This window comes from Equus quagga, chromosome 8 (genome assembly GCF_021613505.1).
Source record: "Equus quagga isolate Etosha38 chromosome 8, UCLA_HA_Equagga_1.0, whole genome shotgun sequence".
Lineage (NCBI taxonomy): Eukaryota > Metazoa > Chordata > Mammalia > Perissodactyla > Equidae > Equus > Equus quagga.
In genome coordinates this window covers 41209553-41226707 of record NC_060274.1, presented here as the reverse complement: position 1 = coordinate 41226707, position 17155 = coordinate 41209553, and the positions used below count along the sequence as shown (strand labels likewise).

The 17155-nt window shown below is 44.6% G+C and overlaps 1 protein-coding gene across 1 annotated transcript; it reads left to right on the top strand.

Moving 5' to 3' along the window:
* Positions 1 to 5461: 5461 nt before the first annotated feature.
* PURB (purine rich element binding protein B) lies at positions 5462 to 14254 on the top strand. Its single transcript, XM_046669155.1, has one exon. The coding sequence runs from the start codon at positions 5477 to 5479 to the stop codon at positions 6650 to 6652; it is 1176 nt and encodes a 391-aa protein (XP_046525111.1). The 5' UTR covers positions 5462 to 5476; the 3' UTR covers positions 6653 to 14254.
* Positions 14255 to 17155: the final 2901 nt, after the last annotated feature.

Below are 17155 nucleotides of genomic sequence, written 5' to 3'. Positions count from 1 at the left end.
CCACGCTGGGATGTTCTGGATGAAATGAGAAGCCAGAACAGATGGCTGTTGTCCGGCTCCATTCAAAGACCACAAGTGACCTAAGGGGCGCTTGGAAAGGGCAAACCTGTTCCCCACAGCAGCTGGGAGCAGAGCCCTGACTAGAGGCTTTGTGGGCACAGCTGGCTCTCCCAAGCCACAAGGGCAGCTGGGAGGAGGCTCCTCCCACCTTGATATCACTGAAGAGAGCCCAAGGGGACAGAGGCTGCCCCCCTGCTGCTTAGGGCATAAGAGAGCAAGTTCAAACACCACTGACCCCACTGATAGCCTCCTCAGACCTGTTTATTCATAACCAGCTGATACACTTTCCTACTGTTCTATTTCTAGGGATCCTGTTGTTTTTAAGATTGTTGCCTTTGGGACTTTCAACTGTCTTTTCCAACAAACATACCTCCCGAAGACAAAAGTATTTCTGGGTTTTCTGTGCACGTTCTCTCAACTCAACACTGGGTCTTTACAGAACGTGGAGCCTGCAGGACACGTCTGCAGGAAGCTCGGCCACACCCTTGAGGAACACTGACAAGGGCAAGAACACTTGTGGCTCACGCGCCAGCCGCACCCATGGAGCAGTCTGCACACATCGCCTCGCTGACCACCCAGGGCAGCACATTTCACAGCCAGGAAGCAGGAGTGAAGCAACTCGCCCCATAGCACCAGGCAGTGGAGGCCCAGAATGTTCCAAGGAACATGTACCTCTTCCAGGGGCTCAGGAGGCCACTTGGGAGCTGGTGAGTACTGGATAGCAGGGCTTGACAGGCACGCTTAAAGCAGACTCCCAGCCTCTGGGAACGCCCCAAGAGTCTAATTTTTAAGAACAAGGGGAGCTACAGGAGGGCTACTGATTGATTGATGTGTTGACTGATAAGTCCTGGGCCTGAGAAACTGTGCCCTCTGGAACCTAACACCAACACAAGGAACTGATGTTCTACCTCTCAGAAGACAAAAATCCCCGGAATAAACAGCAGGTGTGGGGCCTCTGCCCAGCCCCGATGAGGCAATCTCTTTAGATTGTGCAAGAACACACTTGCTTCCAGCCACACGAATCCACAGAAATGTCACTGGTGGCTTCAGTGCATGCCAGCTGGGTTGGGCCCAGAGCGTCAAGCTGAGATGCATCTACAGCACAGGATGCCTGGCCTGGGGGTCTTGGTGCCAGCCCCATGGGGGTGGCACCCCTCAACACCCATTTCTCCTAAGCCACCATCCTGCCTTCTTCCCTTCCGTACAGTTTCCTCCCAGATGGGAAAACGGCAGAACAGGCAAGGAGGTCACGCAGCTTCTGAGCAGCACACGGCAGGAGAGTGCGCCAACAGTTTCCACTACTGATCTACCCAAAAACACATTTTGACACCGCCCCCCGCCCCCCGGGCTCTCCCGCCACCCCTGCGCTGCTGACTCCAGAAGCTTCTACCACCTCATCTTCCTCCCTGCTCCAGCACCAGGGTGATCTGGGTGGCGGGCAGCATTTCCCTCACTGTGGAGAGTTGAGCCAGCCAGGGCGGGAGGGGTTTTCAGACCAAGGTCAAGAAGTTTCTCCAAACCCTAAGTCAGAGACAGTCTACAAAACTAGTGGTCTTTACCCCTGAGCTATGTCAACAACAGGAAAGACACAACCAGACTGAGGGAGGAACGGTTCCAGACCAGAGAGGGGAAGGAGGCAGCCCAGCGAAGGAAACAAGATCTTCTGTTGCTACAAATGACATAAGTGGGACACTTGGCAAAATCTGAATCAAGTCTGTTGATTAGATAATAGTATCGGATCTGGGTTAATTTCTTGATTTTGATCACTGTGCTCTGGTTAGGCAAGAGAATGCTCTTGTTTTAAAAAAGAGACACTGAAGTATTTAAGGGTAAAGGAGCATCTTGTCTGAAACTTATTCTCAAATGGCTCAAGAGGAAGAAAAAATATATAGTCATGCAACACATGACATTTTGGTCAATGACAGACCACAAATATGACGGTGGTCCCGTAAGATTAGTACCATATAGCCTCGGTGTGCAGTAGGCTATACCATCTAGGTTTGTGTAAATACACTCTATGATGTTCGTACGACAAGATCACCTAATGTGACATTTCTCAGAATGTGTCCCCGTGGTGAAGCGATGCATGACTGTATATACAAAGAGAGACACAATGAAGCAAACGTGGTAAATATTAACATTTGGGGAATCGGGGTGAAGAGTACTGTTCCTGAACTGTTCTGTGAATTTCAATTTTAAGTTTAATAGGAAAAGTAACAGGAAAATAAAAACGTACCCTGCAATGTCTGAACCCTTCCTCCTTCTCCTGGCCCAGATTCAGGAGAAGGGACCGGCCATCTGAGGCCACTGTCCCAGTCCCCACTCCCTTCCAGGTCTCCCCAGCCCTGGCAAGGCCTGCTCCCATCTGCCACCTCCTGCCCAGCCTCCAAGCTGCTCACAGTGGCTGAAGGAAGCACCGTGCTTCTGCCCCAGCATTGGCCAGACTGGGCTGCTTAGGGGGATTCTAGTCCCACGTAAGCCCCACAGGTTTTTGCAGCCTTCTACTGAGCACATGGCCTCACCCTCAGACCCTGGAGCAGATAGAGCCTTTCGGCAAGAACGGCTCCAATTTCTCTCCTCTCCACCAGAAGCTCCTGTGTCTCTCCTCCATTCTCCCTGGTCTCATAAGAAAAAAGATGCCTTCTTGCCTCCCAGGGCCCAGCCCCTCTCCCTATGTGCCCATCTGCTAGCCCACTCTAGGCCCTCACTCAATAATGACTTCCCCTCAGTGCCCACCTCCCGGTCTTGGAGCCAGCTTGAGTCTCTCTGGGCAAGGCAGCCTCATGCTTCCCTTTGCCAGCTACTATCCTTCTCTGCCCTCTGTCACCTGGGTAGCTCCTCAACCCATACTCCTGCTCACGTGTTCATTCGTTAGCACTGTGACATCTGGCTTCCATGCTCCCCCCAAAGTGGCAGTGTCAAAGACAGGATTTTGAATTGGAGACTTGAGCCACAGTCTCTGCTCCACCTCTTCAGAGCTGTGTGACTCTCTGCATGTTTCCAGGACACGTGGGTAGTGTACATGCAGGTTCAATATGAACTGTAACATCCGACCCTCACCTTTCTCTCTCCCCTTCTTCACCTGTCCCTGATTTCTCTATGCAGCCTCCTGGGAGCTGACATCAAATCCACCCCGTCTGCTGGCAGCTCCCAAACCTGCATCTCCGTTGCTGCCCCTCTTCTCAACTCTGCTTGTCTGGTTCCCACAGCTGCTTGGACATCTACCCTCAGGCATCCAGCCAGCTCCTCAAATTTAACATGCCGACCCTGAGACCCACTCTCATTCATGCTAGATTTGCCAAAAGGCAGTCACAGCAGGTGCTTAAGGCCACCAAGAAGTAATAAGCTTCTGGGGAAGAATTTGATATTCAAAAAATGCATCGAAGCAGCTTGTCCTGTTGCGTCCCATTTATTGTGAGTTATGTGGGGGAGAAGCACCTAACATTTGCATTATTGGGGCCTCTGAGGTCTCAACTCAGCTCTCACTATCATCTCCAACAAGAGCTCATCCTTCCTGAACAGGCTCAGGCACTAGTCACTCAGAGCCCCACCGTAAAATCATCCTTTAGTCTTCTCACATCTGCAATAAGGTCATTGCCTCCTAACGAAGCACACCTATGCTGTCCTCTGCCATGGGTCACCTCCTCGAAGCACAGAGGGGAAGCGTCACACAGCTCTGGGGGCTCCCACTTGACTCAAGGCCAAGCTCCTGCCTGTAAGTGAAGGCCTCCCCCATGGGCCCAGGTTTAGCTGCCTCAGACTCTGTTGTTCACCACCCCCTCCTCACAGACCCTGGGCTTCAGCCAAACCAGACTTCTCGCCATCTGGGAACACATGTTCCCTCTTCCCAAAATAACCTACATCCATCTCCACCTGTCGAGATCTGTCCTTGAAGGGTTATTCAATAAATAGTACCGGGACAATTGGCCATTTGAAAGTAATTTTTTAGATTCTTCATACTCTATACCAAAATGTATTCCAGACAAACCAGCGTTAAATATATAATACAAACAGTTGATATAATCACATATATTAAAAAATAAAACTGTGGAAAGTCTGCAAAAATATGTGATTACCAAATACATGAAAAGGTGGAAGACCTAAGCTTAAAAGCAAAGAACGAAATTTCAAAGGAAACAAAGCTATAGATCTAACTCATTAAATAGAACCTGACTCATTAAAACCAAACTGACAAACAGACAGAGGGGTAGAGAATCCTTCTCATGAGCTGAATGTTGGGGTCCCCTCTGTAGGGAAGTGGTTTGGTTAGCAAGAAATTAGAAAAGGAGCAACATGGATATCTTTCATGAAAGCCAAGTGATGCCTGACATCACATTCCTTCCCTAGGGAAGTGAAATGTCCAAACTCTCTCCAAGATTGACGTGTTCAAGGCCTAAAATCTGACATCTTTCCCTGGACCCTCCTGTGTTTGGCTGATAGCTATTATTCTAACTTTGTTTGACTGGCTCTTTTTTATGAAACAGAAGAGGTGACTAACACTTAGGGAGTGCTTCCTTTGTGCCAGGTTACATGTTTTATCTGCATTATCTCATTTAATACTTATAACAACCCCAAGAGATGGGTACTATTATTCCCGTTTAACAGGTGGAGGAATTGAGACTGAGAGATTAACTGAACTGCCCAAGATCACACAGCTAGCATGGGATTCACACCCAGGCAGAGTGACTCTTAGCACACATCTCCTCCCCGAAAAGCCATACTTTCTACTGCTTTAATCCATTTGCGTCTCACCACACAACGTAGCACATGAAACATGTATCCTTCCGAGCTAACATGTAAAATGGTCGTCAGTGCCTGTACATAGGAGGTGTTCCATAAAAGTTATCTCCTTGCCTAAGCTCTGCGTCCCCATCAGGACTGCGTGGTGCAGGCCTTCATCACATTTTTCTTATATCATTGTAGTGATGATGATGATGACGCTGTTATGCTGTGTGCTCCCGGCATTACGTAAGGTATTCTACCAGCTAAAGCTGAGTCCACATTTATTGAGCACTCACTGTAACGAGTATTATACTAAACATTTTTCATGGATTATTACCCAACAATCCTATAAGGCTAGTTTTGTTTTGTTTTGAGTGCAGATGACCCCAACATCCTCCCTCCTTTAATTCCTCTCTCTTTAATAACAACTATATTGAGGTATAATTTCTCTACAGTAAATTGCATCTATTTAAAGCGTACGTTTCAGTGAATTGTGGCACTTCTGTGAAACCAACACCACAAGCAAGACGAGACTCTTTTCGTTCTCCCTCGGTTCCCCTGCGTCCCACACCACCGAGGTCCCCAAGCCACCGCCACCACAGCGAACCTCGCCTACAGCCAGCCCTGGGCCCGTGTCGTCATTGCTCCGCGCCCGGCCGCCACACCGCTCGGCGCTTCCGGCCGCGAGGACGTGATGGGCGGGGTAGGATGGCGTCAAGAGGGAGCGCGCCGGAAGCGGGCGCGGGCCGGGCGGAAGTGGTGGGGCGGAGCGCGGAGGCGATGGGGGGCGGCGGCAGAGGCTGGCGATGAGCGGCGGGAGCGCGTGAGCGGGCCGGCGGGCGAGGCTGGGGGGCCCCGGAGAGCGAGCCGCAGGGCGGAGGGCGGGGGCGCCAGCGCTCCAGGTGGCGGGCGGCGGCCAGGGCGCAGCGGCAGCGGCCAGGGCGCGGCGGCCGAGAAGATGGCGGACGGCGACAGCGGCAGCGAGCGCGGCGGCGGCGGGCCCGGCGGCTTCCAGCCCGCGTCCCGCGGCAGCGGCGGCGAGCAGGAGACGCAGGAGCTGGCCTCGAAGCGGCTGGACATCCAGAACAAGCGCTTCTACCTGGACGTGAAGCAGAACGCCAAGGGCCGCTTCCTCAAGATCGCCGAGGTGGGCGCGGGCGGCTCCAAGAGCCGCCTCACGCTGTCCATGGCGGTGGCCGCCGAGTTCCGCGACTACCTGGGCGACTTCATCGAGCACTACGCGCAGCTGGGCCCCAGCAGCCCCGAGCAGGTGGCGGCGGCGGCAGGTGCTGAGGAGGGCGGCGGGCCGCGGCGCGCACTCAAGAGCGAGTTCCTGGTGCGCGAGAACCGCAAGTACTACCTGGACCTTAAGGAGAACCAGCGCGGCCGCTTCCTGCGCATCCGCCAGACAGTCAACCGCGGCGGCGGCCCCGGGCCCGGCGGCCTGCAGAGCGGACAGACCATCGCCCTGCCCGCCCAGGGCCTCATCGAGTTCCGCGATGCCCTGGCCAAGCTCATCGACGACTACGGTGGCGAGGATGACGAGCTGGCGGGGGGCCCGGGCGGCGGCGGGGGCCCCGGGGGCGGCCTGTACGGGGAGCTCCCGGAAGGCACCTCCATCACGGTGGACTCGAAGCGCTTTTTCTTCGACGTGGGGTGCAACAAGTATGGGGTGTTCCTGCGTGTGAGCGAGGTGAAGCCGTCCTACCGCAACGCCATCACCGTCCCCTTTAAGGCCTGGGGCAAGTTCGGGGGCGCTTTTTGTCGGTATGCGGATGAGATGAAAGAGATCCAGGAGCGGCAGAGGGATAAACTTTATGAGCGACGCGGCGGAGACGAGTCCGAGGGAGAGGAGGTGGATGAGGATTGAAACGCGCAGCATCCCCTATGGGCCTCCCCACCCCACCAGCGTCCCCTTGGCTAGAGAGCTCCCCTTCCTGCTCGTCCCCAGTGAGCTAGTGGAGTGGGAGCAAGGGAGGCCCAGAGGGAGAAAACAACGTTTAAAATAAAATAGTTAATTAGGAGAAATAACCATAAGAGAACAGTCACAGACAATTAGAGAACAGCAGTAAATTTCCAAGAACTGACAGCAACCCGCAAAGAAAGGACAACAGCTTCTCCTCAACTGAGCGAAATAGTCTCAGCTTCTGTTGTTTTCCCAACTGAGGTTCCTAAACTCTTTAGGTTAACCCTGGAAGGGATAGATCCTCGCACATCGTGGGCCAAGGAACACTCGAGTTACCCGGACCTGTTGATAACAGCTGAATTTGCATTCTATCTGGGTAACCTGGACTAAAGGTCTCTCCAGACCTTGCTGTTAAAAGTGTCTGTCCCTCCACCTCCATTGAAATCAGCATTTTGGATCTAGGTCTTCATAGGAATCTTGAGAAGAGAGAGGCCTTTGCAGTTACCCAGTTGAGGGTATAAGTTTCGTGAAAAGGAATGCAACTCTAAATAATCATGGACAGAGCAAAATAAGAATTCAAGAAGCCACCGGGGAATACAGAAACAAATTGGATCCATTTTGTTTAAAATGGTTTTGCATGGAACCTGGATCAAGGTCTGTGTGTTTTCTTTGCAGAATTGTTTTCTGGGATGCAAATGGGTTCAGATGTCAATCCTTCAACTAGAATCCGTTACTAAAATATTGTAAAAGTTGGCAAAAATTTTTCAAAGATAAAAGAGCAGTTTTACATTGGGGGTTGCTGAGGTAGGCACAAAAAGAAATCAGGCACAAAGCACAAGGAAAACTGTTTGAGTGGATTGGTTGCTGCTCACTAAAGTTCTTCCCCTGATCTCCAAATATGGAGGTCATTACCAAGAAATGGCTTAGGTGTGAATGAGAGCCAGATCCCTGTGGCTCCACCGGGTGAGCCAGTGAATTATGGCTAATTTGGCCGTTTCAGCCACTGGATGGCTGGATTTTAAACCGTAAAACTTGAAGATATCTACAAAAGGTACAGTTGTGGCTACAAGCCTGAGCTTTAATGGAATATACGTCCTCACAGAGAAGTTGGAAATAACCAAAACTGAAGTCTTCATCTACCTTCAGTTTAATCTGTGGATTTGTTCAAATACTAAAGATCCTCAGGTCCAGAATTCCAGCATCGTTTATTCTTTTAAAATAAATTTTTAAGAACTTGATCCATTGTTTCAGTACCTCACAATCAAAGTTGGCAAATGATGCATGAGTGATTCAAGCAGCATGCCCTTTGGAAGCTGAAATCCATCTGAATGGAGCTGAAGTGAACATGAATATGCTGACTATATCCTGGAAGCATTTTTATACCATCTTGAAATTTCAACAAACTGGCTTTTGCTAGTTTATCCAGCTGTCTTTCAAGAATAAAAGTTGGGGTTTTCAAGGATCGCCTCTTCTATATTTTAAATGGATTTTCCATAAAAATGATTTTTACTAATCAAGTTAATCCCAACCCATCAAAAGGTATTCCTAGAGATGTCGTAGATCTAGGTAACTTCAAATTGAATGGGAGCTAATGTTCTTTCCAAAGTTTTCAGGTATTCTTTGTGCGACACCTTCTCAACCGGGAGGCAAGTAACCCCACCTCCACAATCTTAGTATTTTGTTTTTTAACTGCATGCCTGCCCTTTATTTGAGCTGCCTTTTAATTTATTGCATACCCTTTTTATCTTATTTTGGTATTATTCAACCTCTACAATCTTTTTGTATTTATTGGGAATAAGTAATATACAAAAAGGTCGTTTTCATGCATTGTGGCTGAGAGAGGGAAATAATTGTGTAAATAAAATTAGGCTTTTTTAAAAATTAGACTATGATTCAGAATATTGTTGATCTTAGATTTTTAACAAAAGTGGAAGAGCCACAGACATTGGTGCCCTTTTCAGACTATTTCTCTACTCTCATCATCCACAGTAGACTTTTTAAACAGATTTTTTTTAGAGCTTTTTTTTTTTTAATTTTTCTCCGTTGCAAAGAATGTTTCCTAAATTGTATGGGAGCAATAGTATTTTTGATGTTTTAATGACATCCGTATACTTGTACTGTATTTTGTACTACAAGGCAGCTGTTTTCAATAATGTCCTGCTGTATTTACCTATGTGTTTTGAGTGTTTCTTTCTTTGCTGCGGAGAACAAATCCCTAAGTAGTTTTAGTAAAGGAGCTGAGAAGCTAGCATTAGGTTTGCAAAAACTGTTTTAAGTTTCAAACTCTGAGGCAGCAATGAAAATTAAGGTTGCAGCTATTAGTTGATTGCTGTAACTTTTTCATTTTCAAACCATGTACAATTCCTGTATAGACCAACTTGTTTTCTTGCTTCAGTGGTGATTCTGTTGCTCAGCTGCAGTGAGCCAGTTCAATTTTGCAAAGGTGCAGTACCTCTCCTTTTTAAGGGGTTGGTTTATTCTGTTTTCTTTTCATTTGGCTGAATTGCAGTAACTAGCCCTGCCTTTCTATCCTGTAGAAATGACAGGGTCTTCACAATCCTTCACCGGTGGCTACTAAGCTATAATTAGCTGAATAGAAAGAATGTGGAAGTGGTCTGAGGCATATAGAGTATATGCCAAGAACACTACCATATATGGCATCAGCTTTGGTTACCAGAGAAATTTTCTTAGTCATTAGACCATATAACAGTAATATATCATATGTAAATCTTTAGATATCAATTTGAGAATCCTCCAAAAAAAGGAGCAAAGAATGCATAAGCTATGTGTTGAAAAAAGTAATTTATATTAAAATTTTGACCTGCCTATGTAAAGATTAAGTGGTAAATGTCATAGTGGTGGGTTTTTAAGTCTTAACCAATCTCAAAGGTTTGTTCTCCTGCAGAGGCTGGTTCATGGCCTCTCTTCCCACTGCAGGAAGATTACAGAAGGATGTGGATTAATTGTAGCATTTCACTGATCCTCATTCTAGTCACTTGGGACAATAGAAATCTGCAAAGCGCCGAGACTACACTTCTGATGTGTGGTTTGTTAAACAAGGCAATATTAATGGGCCATCTTTCAGAGCTCGTTTATAAATATTGCTTATTAAAGCAAATGTTTTCTGATAAATCCAGTCAGAAAATGGCATTGTGCAGACTATGGGAAACAACCAATGTCTTTTGTTTTGTTTTTCAACCACTACTATGAACAGTGATTTAGGGCTTGTTTTTTAACTTTGGCAAACATCCCAGCTAATCACATGTTCAAAATAGTCATATTCCTGAGAAGTAGGTAACTAAAATCACTTTAGAGATAATTGGTAGAATGTTTGTTTCTCAAACTACTGCAGTACAGATGTGAGAAGTCAAATTTTAGAAACAGGATCAAAAAAGCAAAACTCTGATGAGATCCTACTATTCCTTTCTGGTTTCTATTGTCCCTTCCTGTCATTCAAGTAGAACAGCAGTTCTAGGCAGCAGAGAAACTTCTCAGTGCATATGCTGCACAGAACAAAATGTAAGTCTGTATGGCACCAAAAATCAAAGTGAGAACCAAACCAAAAACCCAGACACCCTATGTTACTATGGGAGGTATGTAGGTGGTATAAATGACTGTAGCTGTGATACACACATGGCTACTTGTCAAGTCACTTTCCATAATTATTTACTGCAAAATGATTGAGAGGCTTTAGGTGCAGGCAGCCGTTCACCTCCTGCTTCCTTTGTTACCTCTCGAACACTTTGCAATAAATTGCAGGTCTTCTAAGTCAAGCTTCAGTTTTTCTCAAAACAAAACAATTATCCTGTCTTATCTGAAAATGCAGGGTTGTGGGCTAAAGAGGCTGGTTATAATAATGCCCTCATATTGAGTGGTCTGTAAATGGCTGCACACTTCAGGCACTAGAGTTGCTGAGGATGCTTTGTTAAATGTGACCTTTACAGAGGGGTAGAATGTTATCTACACAAGGTATTAAAAGGTGACTATTCATTTGCGTCTACCTTGCTCTTGAGGTGGATGAAATTAAGGAATAGCTTGAGTGTGTAAGCCATGCACATAAGTATTCTTCACTGTAAATTTTGTTTTCATTTTTAACCCACTTATGGTACTTTGTCCAATGCACAACTGATCTCTCAGTAGATATTCATTTGAAAATAGTGTGGCCTTGATCAGTGCGAAGGGGAAGGAGAGAAATGACTTTTTGCTTGTGTAAAAATGACTCGTTTGCTGAGAGTCGTTCTGTAGCACTCTTAGTATCTAATGCATTTGTGACCGGTCTCCTTTTTGATTGGGGAAGGTAATGTTTTTGACCCTGGGGTTATTAATTCAATTGAGTTGTCTTCTATTTTTAGGAAGTATCAGAATTGCTCTGATAAGTAACAAAGTTGACTGCTTTGATGTCCAATCTCAGGTTTTAGAATATATATAGTGATGTAAAATCCCAACGTTAACTCTTAAAACAATTTTCATTTAGTACACCCTGAAAGTCACACGCATAAGCCCTGCTCAGAGAGCAGAGCCTCCATTTTTTTGCTCCTTTTCCACTGTGTACGTCACTTGAGAAAGTGTCGAGTAATTTTACATTGTATATTTCCATTTTAACCCTGACTGTCTCTCAAAGATAAAGCACTTTTTTATCATGAAATACATGGAATCTTTATGTGATGTGGATCATGATTTCTCAGGCTCCCGTAGATAATCTGCTTATGAATATTGTTCTAACTCTGTGTAAGAAGAGTAGAAATCTTTGCTAATGTTAGAAAGTTTGTATTATTGATCCAGAATGCATTTTGCTAGCTTCCAATGGACGGGAGAGTAAACAATGCTGCATTCACAATTTAATAAGTTACTTTCCCTTGAGCCTTAAGGTAACTTTTTTTTTCTGTCAACAGTAGCACTGAAGTGATCATAAATGAATGAGATTATCAGTTTTCAGGTTGGTTTTAGAGTACTGTATGTCAATTAGCTGTCTTCCTAAACAGTTAACTATTCCCATTGAATAAACTGGATAATGGGTGTGTAGGGAGGGTTGGGGAGGGGGGGAGTTGGTTTGTAGAAAAGAAAAAAGAAAAAAAGAACCACGTTTACCTTAAGAAAACTATAGACAAAAAAGAAAAAAGTGCTTGTCAATGCCCTGTTTGAAATTCCAGACATAAGGTGGAAATGGCACTTTATAAATTCATTTCCCCTGTTTTTAATCTAGAAAGCAAAGTCATTAATTTTCAGTTAGCCCCCAGAAGTTTCAAGAGTAGCAGACTCTTGAGTGGTGAGTTCTCTTAATATATCTAACTTTGCTTTTTATTTAAACTCACTGTTCCCAGCTCTCAGTCCTAAAACGTAGTTTCCTTACTGATAGATTTAACAGACTCTTAGTTCAACAAATATGGTCCACTTGTCTACCAAAATTGAATTTGGGAAAATGAAAAAATACAATCGCATCATGAAGACTTATTACTCTAGCAATTTCCAATTGATAGTGGTGCCCCTGATCTAAGTAAGACCTTTGTGAATGTATTTTATATTTCCTAATGAAATAGGAAATATGCTGTCAGTGTAATCACCTTTATTCACAATCTTTTACTTTTCATTTGAAAATCTAACTCATGCCTCTTGTATTAGACATTCCAGTTTGGATAGGTAAGCCATGTTAAAACAACAGCAAATGTCATAGTGTTAGTTTCACTGCTCAGTAGGACTCCTAATAAAGGGAGGGCAGACCTTTATTCGAAGCTAAAGTGTTTTTTTTTCATAGGTGATTCTAACAAATGTTTTGATAAGTGTATGACTGCTCTTAATGAGATTTTGAGTCTAGGAGCAAATTTCATTTTCTTTGTGGTATATGTAAAGTATCAATTGACATGGACAAGAGAGGGCTGATTATATCTTTGATATGATGAAATGTGGGCCCAGAATTTAAGAGAGAAAGCAGTAGACCTAGTCAAGTTCATTGTCCACCTGAATATTGCAGGAGACATGAGTTTGTTTTTATTTTCCTACCTTCAATAACTTCATTGGCTAACTCTTTAAAAAAAAATTGATTTAGACCACCTCTTATTTCTTAAAGGCAAACTTTCGTCCCCAGACTTACCCTGTGTTGCAAGATCAGGCTGGTTCAAAAAATCTCGATATTTGGAAATAGAATGGCAAGTAGTATATTTCTTCCCTTTTTAAATTCCTTTTTCAGGGACATATAAGTGCAGGTAGAGTCCCAAGAAATTGAAAAACAGGATTGTATTACTAAGCACATTTGTGTTGTAGGAATTTGGGAGTTGCATTTTAAACTCTTCAGATATGAAGCATAAGCCCTATTCTCTCAGCCTACACATCACTTCTGTGTACAAACGTCTCTGGATTCCTAGAAGTTAATAGATTGGGCAAAAGTTGAGAAACTGATTTTAAATCAGTATATAGCATACTTAGAAAGTCTAGTTTTGCATGTTATGGTAGCAGGCAACTATATTTGAGTTTTTTCCAATGATTATCAATATTTGAATAATTAAGATTATCAGTGTATTCTGACTTCTTTTTTCCTAAAGTTCTAGAACAATTATTAGGGATTTATTCTTCCTTTTGCACCTTCATGGAGGTCTTTTTCCAAGATCGTTTTTAAAAGTCCATCTGTCTTCTGATCCATTTCCAGATAACACTTTGCATTCTATGGGAACCTTCACTGCCAGTCATATCTACCAGGGGCTTCCTTACACTAGATTCTTCACTCCAGAGTTGGGACTGATGTCCTGGAAGTAGAGAATCTACAGAATTAATTTGAATTAATTAAAACCAAATCTTGATAGCAGGAGACAGAGCTTCCTGATCTAGATGTACAACTAGAGTTTAGGTTGCAAGTTACTTTAAAAGGGGTTTTGGGAGGATGTCTTCGGTCTCTGTAAATACCCACATGCTTGTGCATTGTAAACCAAGTGTGTATTCCTGTGTATGAATTTGTAGAACTGATTTCTGCTTCAAGAGAAGCCGCACCTTTAACTTTATAAGGCTCCCTCCACCTGTAACCATATAAATATTTGTAAATAGAACACTAAAATTTGTAGTGATAGAATCAATTTGGGAATATCTGCTGAGAGACCAAAAAGTTCATTTTTTTAAGTACCTTGGCTAAAGAGTAAAGATTATTCCTCTTATTTTTTAAAAGAAGAATGCACTTTAACAAACACAGCTGCATGGGCAATTCACACAAATCCGTGAAGTGCAGTACCCATTCAGAAGTCACACTTCCTGGAAACCGTTCAAAAGCAGAGTCTACACGGGCTGTTGATCTCACTGCCTGGAGGTTGAAGCTCAGATTCCAGTCAATTTCAAGACTAGCAGGGCTGCTTCGAAAGAGCAATGTGAATACAGCCAGAAGCTTCAGACAGGTCTGTAAAATGGCAGGTCCCATATTTACCACTAACTAGCAAAACTGACAGAAAAACTCATAGAGAAAAACGTTTAAGAATCCTTACTGCTGGTGTGTACTCCTTACAATAGCAGACTTTTGCAAATGGAGTTTTACAGTCTATATTTAAAAAATTGTATGTTTGTAACAAATAAAGTATGCGGAAAAGTGAATGACAGTCTTGTGATGGTGTCTAATTTAGGGAATTACATGGTGCCGGGGAGGGAAATACCACACACCATCTGCTGGGGTTCATAAGTGGGTCTGGAATTGAGTGAGTTCCTACTCAGAATGACTTAAAAGCCATTGCACATTTAATCTGAAGTAGAGCCTGTTAGTTCAAGAGCTTCAGGATTCCCATAACCTTTTCTAGTTAGTAAGCAATCTGGAGAAAATCAGAGTTGCAAATTAGTTTCATGCTTTGGTTCCTATCTTTGTACTTGTTGCTTCCCCTATTTCATCATTTTCTACTGGCTCTCGGGCCCTCTCATTTTCAATGGATGTAAAGAAACTGTTCCTTCGTCGTTTGTCGTCATAACTGACTGCTCAGGAAGTAGATTAGTCCAAGTCATCTCTTAGCCCAATGTTAAAGGAAAAATTGGTTATATCCATAGATCCCAGCCATGGTTCTCAGACAATTTTATCTCAGGAACCCATTTACACTCTTAAAATTTACTGAAGACCCCCCAAGGAGCTTTAATCTTTCAGGGCTATATCACTGGATACCTATCATTAGAAATTGAACCATTTTTAAGGCAAAAATAAGCACACATTCGATCCACTATCAGAGCAATGACATCATGTCGTTACAGCCTTTGGAAAACAATAAACTTATGAGAGAATGAAAGTGAACAAGACAAATAATGTTAGGAAAGTGTTTTGACTTCTGCACTCCCTGAAAGTCTTGGGGACCTCGGGGGTTCTGGATCACCCTTTAAGAACCACTGAACTAGAGTGGTGTGTAAATTAGGTGAAGATGAGAGATGGGGTTGGAGAAGACTAAGATAGCTTAATCCTTTAGTTCTCCTCATGGTTTCTTTATATTAGAGGATCTTGCTGTAAAATAATTACTCCCTCTACCACCATCCCCCATGCACACACAGTTAAGTTTCCTGTGACTGTCCACTTCTACAGTCGCGGTGGTTCTCAATGCTGACTACAGAACCACTTGGAGAGCCTCAAATACTGATGCCCAGGCACCACCCTAGACCAACTGGGTCAGAATCTTTGGGACGTAGACATAGGGTGTTTTGTGTTGGGCTCTACCCTTTTAAGCTCCCCCAAGTGATTCTAGGCAGGAACGAGAACCAGTGGTCTGTGGGATCTTGGGGTATAAAGAAGAGGAAGGGCTAGGAATCTGCTAAAGGAAAACAAAAGAAACTCGAGATTGTAGAGCATTCTTGAGAAAATGGCTTCCACCTTGTGGCTGTTGTGCCTACATTACCCACACCACCACTTAAACCTCGGAATAATTTACATTGAGAAAAGTTTGCAAATGGAATCGTCGAGCACTGTGTCAGTAGTGCCCTCACTGGGGAGACCTGGGAGTTTTTCTAGCTTAAAGAACCCTATTTAGTGTGCATTGGAGTCACTAGGGCTGATGACTGAGCCCCACCCTACCTCCCAAGCTTCTGATTCAGCAGGTCTGGGTGGAACGTGAGAAGCTGGATTTCTAACAAATTCCCAGGGGATGCTGATGCTGCTGGTGGGGACCACACTTTGAGACTCACTGCAGAAATCACAAAAGTTCAGGAAAAATTAGTTCAGTTATCGCCAACTGACAGAGGTTTCAGGAAGCATTTACACTGATGCTTTGGTTCAGCCATAGCCCTGCTGAATTTTTAGCTTGATGTGAAGTTGTCGTTGCACAACTTTGATGACTAAAGGTTGTAGCCTCAAGGAATAAGGCTATTACTTCATAGTTTGGGTATTTTGGATGTTATGAGCTAGGTTCTATCCCTGGCTCTGTCATAAACTAATAGTGTGACTCCAGGCAAGTATCTTTAACACATAAATGTCCTTAAGGTTCTACAACAGTGTCTAGTTTCCCGGAGAAGCCATTAGGACTTAGGGAAATGAGAGCCACCTGGTGGTCAGTACTGAAATCTATTTAATAACCATTGTGAGGTCACATCATTTGTAACTTCATCCATTCATTATTTCGTAGCTACCATATGCAAGGTATTACAGTAGGTGTAGAAGATACGATCCATGGTCAAATGGTTGGGAGAAAGAACAGTAGAAAGCTTTTAGGAAGAACTAGGAGGAACTAAGGTACATTGGACTAAGGTATATTTAGGGCTCAAATGTTCTGGTTTATGTGACCCCAGGTATCCAGGAGGCTAGGATGGGTACAGCTCAAATTTGCTAGATGCATCTCCCTCCTCAGTAAAATGCCTCTATGCAGTCTCAAATCCTGAGAAGCCACTTCCCCAGACCCCAGAGAGGAAGTGGGCCCAGCGTAGGTGGACAGAGGGAGGAAGGAGTGGGAGAATTGGCCCTGAGCCCTGGTCTGTGTTCTTTCCATTTTTCCTCTGGCATCACTCATCAAACAGTTAGAATCTGGGAGGGGTGAGGCCCCATTGCCTGGGCATGTGCCCCACGCTCTCACAGCTAGTGAGCAGTAGCCCTGGACTTTGACAGGTCCAGTAGGTACTCCTTCTCCTTGCCCATGCTTCCCCCAAGTGGGGTGACAGTGATTCCTAACAGGATCTGAGTAAACCAGTCTCCCTAGGTAATAACCAGACCTCAATCCAAGCAATAAAGAATTTGGTTTGCAACATCATTCCTGACCCAGGCCTTTACTCCTTATAGGAGACAGCACCATTAAAACTATAAAAGAAAATATTCCCCATGCAAGGTGTAACTTCTCTTCCACTTACAAGGTATTTAAGTAGGCCTCTCAGTGGGCCCAATTAAGGTCTGCAAACTCATTAGTGGCAAGAGTGAACACACATCTCACCCTGTTCTCTTATCTGCTATAACACGCTGCCACAGAAAGGACAACACTCCCATGCCAGGAGCCTGAGATGACACATGATGGATCCAGAGATACTCCACAAAGCTCTGCAAAA

Excerpts from the sequence above, each read along its gene's own strand:
- PURB (XM_046669155.1), top strand. The coding sequence starts at position 5,477 with ATGGGCGGGGTAGGATGGCGTCAAGAGGGAGCGCGCCGGAAGCGGGCG.